Genomic DNA, 12,866 nt, shown 5'->3' with positions numbered 1-12,866 from the left:
GATACAGGACTAAGCAAGGAAGGCTACAAGAATAAGTCAGATCTACTTACACCAGTCTTTGTGAATTGGCCAAATCTTATTGTGTAGATTACATCCAAATTCTTTACTCATAAATTCTGAGATTCTTTTGGCTATTTCTGATGTCCCCTGTCAGCATGTTTGATTGACAGAGAAGATCCTGTTTGCTACAACCCGTTAGACAAGTTGCAGCAATAGCCACTTTAAGAATACTTTTCCTGTGAAATTAAGATCTGTTATTGGGTAGTTACATGCTGTCCCTCACGTTATACCTATCACAATTACTGTGATAATTATTGGCCTACACCAGAACTCTTCACAGTTCAAACTCAAAAAGTAACAACAAAGTCTTTGCACGCAATATGTGTGAATGACTAAGGGCCACATGTATGAATATTTGGAATTGTGATTCCCTAATTGCGATTCTATGTGAATCGCAATTAGGGAATCACAATTCCAAATGTAAGAAACTCCATTGAGTTTCTTTTGCGATTCCCGGTGAGTCGCAAATAGACCTGCCTCAATAATATTAACAAGGTAGGTTGCAATTTGCAACCCACCGGGAATCGCAAAAATCACAGGGATGGCGGCCTGCTTATGTCAGCAGACCACCATGTCTATGATTGCTTTTGAATAAAGCAATCTTTTTTTTAAACGCAGCCCGTTTTCCTTAAAGGAAAACAGGCTGCATTTAAAACAAAAAAATTTAAATTTCAGTTTCATTTTTTAAGAGTAGGCAGTGGTCCGTGGGACCATTGCCTGCTCTTACAAAACATTGTCTCTACCACTCACAAAGGGAAGAGGTCCCTAGGGACCACTTCTCCTTTGCCGGTGGTTTAGCACCAATTTCAAATTGATGCTAACTGCAATTGTTCACGGTCACAAAACAATCACACATAACATTTAGATTCGGTATTACGAAGGGATGCCCTGGACACGCCACTTCCTAATGCTCAATCGCGAAAGCCAAAGTGCGATTCGGTAACAAGTTACCGAATCGCAGTTTGGGCTTTATACATCACAAAAAGCATTTTTCAAGTCGCAAACCGGACGATTCTGCGAATTGGCCCGTTTGTGACTAGAAAAATACTTCGTACATGTGGTCCACAAATAAAGAACTGGCTTGATGTGGAATGGCACAAACTTTGGCAAACATTGGCTAAAGAACAAACACACTTCAACCATGAATCTCCCTCTAGACAAGGAAGGTAAATGGGCCTCTCAGAGGTGGATTTATTCCCATTTAGATTATATTGGCCTTATTCGTAAGAAAAATCTTAATGTGGAGTTTCCAAACATCTAGATTTATACTGAAACCTGCATAGATATTTCCACCTAGGTGCAATTCACCACTTCCATGTGGAATTGTTCACCCACTTCCTTATTTAATGGGTTTCTGATACACATAACACAAACTAAGACCATAAAGGTACTATTAATAATTTTACAGAAATATTTTGTATGTATGTCTGTAAGATAGTTATATGCAGTTTAGATGAGTTCTCTGTCTACACTGTGTAAAATAGGAATGAAAGAATATATGGAAACAGCCATCACTTGAGAAAAATCAAACACAATTACCAAACATTAACTGAGAAAGCTCATAAATGTAGGCCAAATCCTGGGCTATGGCTTGTTACCCTTATAATGTGTGACTTTCTGCATTATTCTCCAGGACGGAGCCGAATCAACTTCAGAAGAAGAAAAACTTTCCATAGGAGGAGATAGAAATTTTAGGTAACTATGTTGTGAATGACAAAAGAGAACAACACTGTCTCCCTGCCTACACCCTCAGAGAAGTAGAGACGACAGGCAAGTGGCAAGGGTTCACAGTTACTCTGAATGCATAGGGCTGGAGGTGCACACCATGGGGGATATAAAAATAAATGTCTGAACTAGAGGAAACAGTGAAAGACAACTATAGGTACAGAGGGAAAAGACTCTTCTTTGTTGTGTGCCTCTGCTGTTCCATCTCATAATGCTTAATAGGCCTATTCCCCATTGACCTATTGCACTGCCTGCCTGTTACAGGAAATCTCAATATCGTGCTAGCTAGGAACAAAACACCTATATCTTTCAGCGGCATTATTATTACCCACTAATGTTATATTCCAGACAGCATACATCTACCCAATCACTGGAAAACACACTTTGTGGCAATGTTACTTCATTGTTCTGTTTTTGAAAAAGTTACCACTGTCTGGCAGACATCTCATTAACTTTCAGTTTGACCAAAAAATGCATCATTTAGGAAAAAAAAGGGGGATGACCTGTCACTGCATGGTTAAGGTTCTGCCACTGTGTGGCAATAGGTGTGGCTATGTTTTTAGAAATATTTGATCTATTTGAGTTGGAACAAATTTTTCCTCTTAACAAATAATATTGAGAAATCGATTTTTTGAGGACAAGCTGTTCCCACATAATTGCATCCATGGATACATCCTGTAGCTCTGATTATAGCTTTCGTTTATATTATCATCAGGGTGAGTGCATTACTTTCGACAGCTTGACCAGCAGTAGCCTCTGACACAAAAGATAGACAGTCAGGTCAGGAACCTCAATGCATCTCCAGCACCCAACCCAGTATACCTAACTGCTATCTATGTGAAAACATAAATTTTGAAAAAAGTATATCTTAGTTGTATATATCAATTGCCATTAATGCAACTTGAAAACTCTAACTCCATAATGAACTTTGTGTACGTTGAAGCATCCACAGACCCTTGCCCACACCACATCTTTAACCTTCGAAGCAAGACAATCGGCGACACGCTCAGGAAGGTCCTGAGTACCTCCATCATCATGTCCTCCTTCTGGAAGAACTGAAAGCATGTTGAAACGAAGCCCCTCCTGAAAATATCATTCATAACCCAGTTGAATTTAAGAACTACTGGCCCATCTCTCTGCTCCCCTATCAAAGCAAAAGTCATTGAGAAAGCAGTCAACTAGCAACTCACCCAACACTTAGAAGGCCACCACCTCATGGACCCTTCCCAATGTGGATTTGGAGCTAAGCACAGCACCAAGACAGCCCAGATTGCAGCCTCAGATGACATCAGAGCCCTCCTGGACCATGGGGAACAGCAGCCCTCATCCTCTGGGACCTGCCCACCGCATTTGATAACAACGCCCACCACATTCTGATCAACAGACTCCACCACATTGGGCTTCAAATAAATCCCACAAATGGATCACCTCATACCTCACAGACAGAACCCAAAGGATCCCTTGCCACCATTCACCTCAGAGCCCAAGAAGATCATCTGACGAATCCCTCAAGGACTGCCCCTCAGCCCGACCCTCTTCAACACCTACATGACCCCCCGGCCATCACCGTCAGATCACACAGACTCAACATCATCTCCTATGCCGACGATACACTGCCCATCGTCTCACTGTATGAAGATCGCTCCACCACAAAAGCTAACTTCCACAGATGCATGATGAATGTAGCAGACTGGGTGAAGGACAACAGTCTTGAATTCAACACTGAAAAAATTGAAAACCTCATCTTTGGGAACAACACCTCACCATGGACCAACACATTGTCATGGTCAACAGAGTTCACCACACCCCTCGCCCTAACAGACCACACCCCCAACCTCAGCATCATGCTGTATAGCATGCTATCCATGAAGGAACAAGTAGACACAGTCTCATCTGCCATTTCCACATCCTTTGCATACTCTGCAAGATCTTCAGGTGGCTCACAGCAAATACCAGAAGGACTGTCACACAGGCCCTCCTCACCAGCAGACTATACTCTGGAAACACGGTTTACATGAAGAATCACTGCACTCCTCTTGAAGAGACTCCAGACAATACAGAACTCAGCAGCAAGACTCATACTTGACCTCCCCAGAAGGGCCAATATGACACCCCATCTTAAGAAACTACACTGGCTTCTGATTCAGAAGAGATGCCAGTTCAAGGTTCTGACTCCCACCTACAAGGCCCTGCACAATGAAGGACCAGCATGCATCAACAAACTCCTGACCTTCCACTGACTGAACAGACACCTCCAATCAGCTTTCCTCTCCCTTGCTGACATACCACAGATCCATAAAGCCAACAGTGGAAGATGCTCCTTGTCTCACCTGGCAGACAAGGCTTGGAACAACCTCCATCTCAGGGCCACATTGTCACTTCAGTGATTCAGAAGAGAACTAAAGACCTGGATGTTTGAATAATCATACTTCCACGCAGCAGCATAAAACTACACACCAAACGTTTGATCAATTGATCTGTATTTCCCATTGCAAGGCACATGCCTAGTCAACTTTATGGCTTGGAGCTGAGTTGAAGTCAAGACGGTAGTAGCCAATGTGCAATAGTGCTGTAGCACTAAGTTGACCTGAAAGAGAAACCCCAAAAATAAGTAAACCATTTCCTACCAAACCTAGAAAAAGTGCTGTGAGAATGTTATTTATTAATAGCATCACTGATAATTATTTTACAATTAGGACATAGAACTAACAATTGGACAATTGGACAATGTGCTGTAATGAGGAGTATGCAAGGAATGGAGAAAGGAGAATGCCAGGCATGGTTGCAAATGCAACCATGCCTGATTATTACTGAGCTTCTGAGTAACCTGTTGAAAAGGCGAAATGAGAGAATAGCTAAATGCTTATTTCATTGAGAATTGATTAAATATATTTATCAAACACATTAATTCTTTTTAAGTACTAAATATTATTTTGTTTTTTTGAGGTGCATCATTAAGAACCTCCTTCCTCATGGCTTTCATGGCAAATACCTCTTCACGTGTCTCTGAATTTCAAATGATCTGCTTTCCAGGAATCCAGAGCTGGCAGCATTGGTTGTCCATTCCATTGGCCTGTCTCTTTCTTATAGGTCTTGCAGCCAACTCCTCTCTTCTTATAACTATCTACTCTGCACCCAGCCTCCACCAGCCTATGTACTACTTCCTCTGCTTCCTTGCCTTTGTGGATTTATCAATCACTCTATCAGTTACACCCAAAGCTTTGACCATCCTCTGGTTTGATCTGCAGACAACAAGCTTGGCTGCCTGCTTCAGCCAAATGTACATAATCTATGTATGCCAAGGGATGCAATCATCTATATTCATGTTCCTGGCATATGATCGCTATATCGCTATTTGCAACCCCTTGCGCTACTCCTCCATTATCACCAAGAGTCTGACGTCAAAGGCAGCCTCACTGATGTTAACAAGCAGTGCTGTCTTTTCTCTGCCATTTCCTCTGCTGGCCTCAAAACTGCACTATTGTGAGAATAACAAGGTGGAACATTGCTTTTGTGAGAACCTGCCCGTGGCCCAGCTTGCCTGTGACAGCCACACTGTGAGTAGTTTCTATTCCTTGGGCATGCTCACCATATTCCTGGGCTTCAATACAGCAGTAATGGCATACTCCTACATCATGATTATACAAGCAGTGTTGCGGTTACGTTCTTCCAAAGCAGCCTTTAAGGCCCTCAGTACTTGCGGCTCGCATCTTATTTTAATAGGCTTCTTTTACATCACCATGATTGCTGCAGCCACAACAAATAGGGCAGAGCAATCTATGCCAAAGTTTGCACATATTTTGCTCACTGTCCTGCAGTATCTTGCACCTCCTGCCTTCCATCCAGTGGTCTATGGGATATGTACACAGGAAATCCGGCACACCTTCCAAAAATTGCTTGCAAGGAAGAGACACTCTTTCCCAAGGAAGCGTAATTGGAGAACCATCCAGCTCCTATGGAACCAAGGGAAATAAAAGTCAAGGGGTCATCCAATATGATAAGCTGAAGTCGTTGAGACATTTGCAATTGTTTTTCATGCATCTGACATGGATTGAGGGGTCTGTATTAATAGAAATGTAGTGAACAAGACAGTCCAATTCTTATATGTCTTGTTAGCAACATCAGTAAAGTCCTACAGCCTATAACCTATGACCGGTAAGGCTTGTGATTTGTATGCTGTAAACAATTGTCTTGTACTAAACACATTTATGTTTTATATGATAATATGTTTTGCAAGAATTTGTTTCTTATGCCATGACCATATTTATGTGCCCAACTGAATGTTAATTCTCTATCATATCTATGATGGTATATGGGTTTTAGACCTATGGTGCTCTATAGGTATGTAAATCCTACCACACATTCTCACACACAAAAAACAAACATATAGATCATGTTTCAAACATTATTTCACCTTGTGAGAGAGACTACAAATAGCCTCTCTAGTCTGATACCAAGCAGCACACTAAAGATTTTTCCAGTGGTTTCAGCTACAAAGAATATCATGTATGCAGTTCATCTACATTTGTGGGTTGCACTCAGAAAGCTGCTTTCAGCCTTGCTCATGCGTGTACCTCTGGTATCACACTCATTTTATCAAACTTCTGTAAAACTCCCTTCATGATACATAACTCAATATATACTGCCTGGACTGTTCATTCTCTATACCACTTAACTTTTCACAATTGCCAACATAACCTTGATCACTGCTATAATTTTGTAACCTCAGTTCGGCATTAGGCTAGTTAAGGAGAAGATGTATGTGTCTTTCTCCTCATTTGTTTCCTCTTTCTACATGTGCTACATTCTGTAGCATGCATAGAAAGACGAAAATGCACCAGAGCACTAATTTTGTGCAGTAAAGTATCACTCCATGCATAGAATATTTCTAGATGTAAAACAGGAATCCGTGCACCATGGGGTCACTGCCTTGGCGCTAGGCAGCACTAAGTGCAGGGAGAGAGGGATATGCACCATGTCTTAGTAGATGTGGCACATTCCTGCCATCACACTGTCATGCTGCTCATCAAATTCTCTTGCTCGGTTGCATTGTGAGACTTGTTAGTAAATCTGCCTCTTTGTTTTTACTGCTATTGTGCCAGAAGAATGAAAGACATTAGGGGCATATTTATCATCCCCTAGCGCCACCTTGCGCAACATGAGCATCATTATTTTTTATGTTAATGTGGCCCAACGAGGCCGAAATCACTGCGCCGCATTTACAGAGTGGCGCAATGCATGCATTGCACCACTGTAACCCTTTGCGCTACATTATGCCTGTGCCAGGCATAATGTATGCAAAGGGGATGTTCCCCCGTTAGGAGGGCTGAAAAAATGGCACAAGGAAATCTATGTGAGTTCCTTGCATCATTTTGTACGGCACTTTAACGCCCTCTCAGAGCAGGCGTTAAAAGGGGGCTTCCATTATCTAAAATGGGCCCCTATGTACTCTGCAGGAGTAGTGCCAATATTTTGGCACTACTCCGGCAGAGTACATGAATAGTGTCATGAAAAATGACGCTATCGCCCCCTACCCTGCGCCGTAGTGTGCCGTATTTCAAATATGGCGCACACATGATGGCAGAAGTCGTGCTGTACTTGGTGCAGCGCCACTTTCCATAAATCTGCCCCTTAGTGTCATAGATGTTGATCCGCCCCCTCTCCTGCTTCCTTGCAGTCTGTTGGAGGCAGCAAAAAGGCAGCTGTATATCTGGTGCTCCACCCACCTTTTCCCACCTCTTCCAGGTTTCTCAGGAACAGGAATGTGGATGTAACAATTTCACAATTAACTATCTCCTATGCTGTCAGACTTGGACCCCGAGAGTCCACACTGACAAGGACTGTTATGAGTGCTCTAAGTGGGCCACCACTGGGTATAACTATTTGGAGAGGAAGGACTCCACAGGGTAGCAGGAAATGTGTATTTTTTTAATTTGCCACAAGTGGATTTACCAGTAGTTGGTGGGATAGCTAGCAGGATATCTAATATATTCTCACTTTTGAAATACAATATGGGGTGAGGGATCAGGGAAGTAAGATTGACTGTCTATTTCTCCCCATGTATTCTTTAATTGTGTATTATACATCAGTAGGCCAAAAGGATGTGGAATGGCTATGTGCAATATAAAATTACTTCTGGTTACTTGTGAGCAACATGCATGTATTCTACCACATGTGCTCTAGTGCATGATAAATAAATTACATTGAGATGATTGTTTAACTGAGATCAGTTCAAAGCATCCAGCTATTGACAGCTACCCATCTAGAGGATTACTCACAATTCAATTAAATTAAATTTTTTGTTTTGGATTCTTCTTAGTGCCTCAGTTGGACACTCTTATTTTAGCCTTAGGCCTGTAACACGTGCCTTTTACACGTACACACGTTTTTATTCATTTCATATTGTTTTAGCACAGACAGCTTTTAGCTCATTTTCATATTTTAATTAGTTGCTTCATTCTCAGAAGAGTTAGGGCCCGACGACATTGGTAGTCCAACCACCACATTACAAGGTTGACAGGCAGACCCGCCAACCTACCACCATCTATGCCAGGATTGCAACAGGCTAATGGGGGTGCAAGTTCTAATCAGCCAGCTGAACACAGCACCACCCTGCTGATTACAACCTTGTCGTCCACAAGCTTTTTCAATGTCGTTATCACTGCTATGCTGACAGTTCACATTTTGAGGGTGCTGGTGTCCCCTGTGTGCAACAGCATTGCTGCCTGCTCAATGATGAGCTAACGACAATGCTGCTGCACTTTCCCGCTGGACTGACTGGTGGAAACCTTGCTTTCCGCTTATCAGCCCAGTGGGTAAGTCTTAGTGAGGCCAGTGGGGAGGTCGTCACTATGGTGGTGAACACTCCATCTGGAGTTTAGCAGACAGGTGTTCCTTCTTAGAAGACCACAAAATTAATTACATAAACACCACATAGGCCTCAAGGGGGGCTGAGGGCACTCCAGTTATGGCCCTCCTGCGATGTACACCATTCTAGGGACAGCTTCACTGATCCTGGTGGTGACTCTACAGCCAACCGTGAGGATTGACATCCAGACAACAGAGAGACCCATGCCAGCCTTTTCAGGTATAGGGTTGGGGTTCTTCTCTTAGACTGGGATAGGCAGAAGGGTTACGGTCCCTGTGCTCTCAGATTTTAGGTATAGGGTATAGGTAGGAATCTTAAGTCTTTTAGGATCATACAAAGATGGTGCGATTGTTTCTTGTTTCTCCCCTTCACACTGATTGTAACGATGATCACTGTATTTTGTTTCACCTGCCTTATCACAGCCCATGCTTTTTATAATATGATGCATTTGCTTCAATAAATGCATTGAAATCTATTGTGTATCTCTCCTTCTGCCTTGGCATGTGTGGGTCTCTGAGAAACTGAGTATGTTTTGTTCACCCTGACTTCCCTGAAGAGTCATAGTGTCATGTTTAGGTTGTCACAAATCACCTTACCTTTCTAGGGTCGGGTAGGGCATTGCGGGCTAGCCAGGAATCAAGTAAAAAGCTTCCAAACAGTGTGGAACCAACTCAGTCACCCATGTGCCATTGTGATGCAGCCCTAAAACACGCAGTCTTATTATCAAAATAGGAACAGCACATTTTGTGTTATAAATCAGCAGGTTAAAAATGATGTGGAATGGCTATGCACAATATAAAATTACTACTAGTTAGTTGTGAACAACGGGCATGTATTCTACCACAGGTGCCCTAGTGCCATGAAAGATCATTTAAATTGAGATTATCGTTTAACTGAGATCAGTTCAAAGCATCCCCCACTATTGACAGCTACCCATCTAGCAGCTTATTCATAATTCAATTCAATTATAATTCAGGTTTACTCACAAAAAATACTGCTACTGGCCTTACCATAAGAACTATAACTTATGAGGAGGTTGAGTAGCAACTAACACCTTGCATACTGACCCTGCACAATAACTCGAGCCTAACTCCTATCTCCCAGCATACACTCTTCACAGCATTAAACACCTTTTTACCTTTCAAAACATAGGGCCTGATTATTAGTATTATTAGTATGGCAGCCCTAGGATCATCACACCTGCTTCCTTGGTGCTCCAACCGCCATATTATGAAGCTGGCATTTGGACCGCCACAAGGCTGTCACAACCACCAGGATCACAGATTTCATGGTTATGGTAATGAGGAAAGCTGTGGTCAATCACGGGGGTGCCAATATCAGCACGGCCATGCTGATCATGATTTGTCTTTCCACTGATCATTTCATGGCACTGACACTGCCTTGAAAAGTTGCCCGGAAAAACAGACAAGGGGCCAAAGGAGGGCCTCGGCAGCGTCTTTGCCCATTTCATGGGCACTGCCTGCAATGGCAACAGTGCACCTTTCAACTGTATTCATGGAGCAGACAGTGCAGCACCATTGGCCTCCGCTCTCCCTTTGAGCTGATGCCAATACCACCACCCTGTCTGCTCCATCCAGCCCCACAGGAACATCATGATATGGCAGTCATAAAGGCCGTCAGCTTGGCAGCGTCCTCCCGACTGCCATATGGTCGGACCACCAAAACCATAATCAGGCCCATAATGGATGAAAATAGCGACTTTAATTTTGGAAGTAGTCATTTACATTATTTTTACATTGTAATCACTAGATATGAGATAGGGTTGCTTCAAAACATTACATTAGATATATGTATCTATATCATATAGAAAATATAAAGACATGTAATAATGTAAAAAATTGAAAATTATTATCTATATTAAAAATAAAATTATGAAACCAAAAAATACTACAATGAAATAGAAACATACAACTATATATTTAAATTATATAAAATACAATATACGTATACACATATAATTAATAAATGATAACATCTTATATATAGATCTTACAATTATTGTACCATCAAAATTCAATAGAAGTAAGTTACCAAATTTATATTTTTCAAAAAATAAAACACAACAAATTTAAAATGTAAAATGAAAATATAAAATTAAAATAAATATAAACTTCAAAACTGAATAAGAAACAATATGTAAATAAGTAAGAAATAATAAGAATAAGAATAACAGTGAACAAACATGATTAAACATAGAAACAATATATCTACAAAGGGGTAATTATTCACAATTTAACTTCAAACATTAGAAAAGATATACAAAATTAAACAAACCATTTAAACTAATTTCAAGAAAGATAAAAACAAAACATCACTCCAAACTAAGGCCCTATATTATGACCTTGGTGGTAAATCCCACTTACCGCCATGCTGACTGCCGCCAACAAACCGGATTACCGGCACCCATATTATGACCCACACATAGCAATCCGTCACTATACAGCCACACACACAAGTCCGCCAGACCAAAGGTCAGTGATAAACTGGTGGTACCAAAACCCACACTGTTCCGCCAACAGCATTATGGCCCACGAATAACCACAACGGACATTCAATGGCGCTAAACCATTGGCAGTACATACCGCCGCACTCAAAATACACATAACCTAACAAAACACCACCACATTGGACAATTCAAACTACACACACCTGACACACATACACACATCACACACACACACACACACCACTATAAAACACACACCCACATTACCCACAACCCTTTACCATTACAAACAAGTGCCACAAGAGAGATAGCAAGACCACAGACATGACCACAGACACAGCACCCCACACACCCTCACCCACACCACTCACACTACACCCATGGCACTGCAACAACACCCCAGGTTCTTTGAGGAGAAGCTAAGGGTCATGGTGGAGGAAATCATCCGGGTAGAGCCACAGCTATTTGGATCACAGATGCAGCAGACGTCCATTGCAAGGAAGATGGAGCTATTCCGGAGAATCGTAGACAGGGTCAACGCCGTGGGACAGCACTCCAGAACAAGGCATGACATCAGGAAGAGGTGGAACAACCTACTGGGGAAGGTACGTTCCACAGCAGCAAGACACCAAATAGCTGTACAGGGGACTGGCGGTGGACCCCCACCTCCTGCCCCACAACTAACAACATGGGAGGAGCAAGTCTTGGCAATCATGCATCCTGAGGGCCTGGGACCAGTAGGAGGAGGACTGAACTCTGGTAAGACAAATTTCTATTACTGTCCCCCCCCACCTGCATGCCATCACAAACCCCCATCCCTACCCTCACTCCCATCACTTCACCACCTCCCACATACCCCACCATCACAACACACTCATCTCAATACCAAGCCCTATATGTAACACCAGTGCATGGACACAACTCACAGACCTGCATGGACACCCATCATTAAAGCATGCACATTAGAGAGAATCACCTATCCCATAAAATCACCACTCACACAAGGCAAAGCTGCCAGGGCAATAACAACCATACAGGGCAACACACCCAAGCACAAGATGACACACATAGAAACAATACCACTGCGTTTACATCCCCACAGGTCCCCCACCCAACGTCACCAGAGAGGAGATGCCAGCAACTTCCAGACCACCCCAGAAGAGGCCCACTGTGATGAGAGCAGCTCTGGACGCCTGGATCTGGATTACCAACCTGGCCAATTAGGGATCCACGGACAGTCGGTTACCCAGGCACAGTCCCATACCACCACAGAGCCTCACCTCTCAGGAAACACCACCACATTACCCACCCAGCGGGCCCATACCTCTGTCCCCAGGACACGTCAATCAGCAGTGTGTCTACCACTACAGGGACCCCAGGCCACCCCAAAACACAGGACGATCAGGGACCTGGGGCCAGTGGCGGTGGGCACACAGTTCAGGGGACAGAGGCACAGGACAACAGGGAAGCTAGGAGGACTGCTGTGCGACAAGGGGAGGACAGGCCCAGGAAACCGACTCTCCAGGAGGCACCTACCAACATCCTGGGAGCATACCACCATTCCCAGGAGACGATGGGCAAGATACTGGACAAGTTGCAGGAGACCCAGTTGCTGCAGGAGGAACATTACCTGGGGATCAGGGGGGACTTGAAGGACTTCAACACCACCATGGTCACCATTGCAGGGGTGCTGGCTGACATTGCCAACACCATGAGGGAAGCAGTGGCACACCACCGGGCCCCTAA

At 43.2% G+C, this 12,866-nt stretch overlaps 1 protein-coding gene across 1 annotated transcript; it reads left to right on the top strand.

The window, feature by feature from the left end:
• Positions 1-4,757: 4,757 nt before the first annotated feature.
• LOC138249381 (olfactory receptor 56A1-like) lies at positions 4,758-5,759 on the top strand. Its single transcript, XM_069203342.1, has one exon. The coding sequence runs from the start codon at positions 4,758-4,760 to the stop codon at positions 5,757-5,759; it is 1,002 nt and encodes a 333-aa protein (XP_069059443.1).
• The last annotated feature ends 7,107 nt before the right edge of the window (positions 5,760-12,866 follow it).

The sequence above is a fragment of the Pleurodeles waltl genome, chromosome 8 (assembly GCF_031143425.1).
Source record: "Pleurodeles waltl isolate 20211129_DDA chromosome 8, aPleWal1.hap1.20221129, whole genome shotgun sequence".
Taxonomy (NCBI): domain Eukaryota; kingdom Metazoa; phylum Chordata; class Amphibia; order Caudata; family Salamandridae; genus Pleurodeles; species Pleurodeles waltl.
Note: the sequence above shows the minus strand (reverse complement) of the source record. Positions and strands in the feature narration are given on the sequence as shown.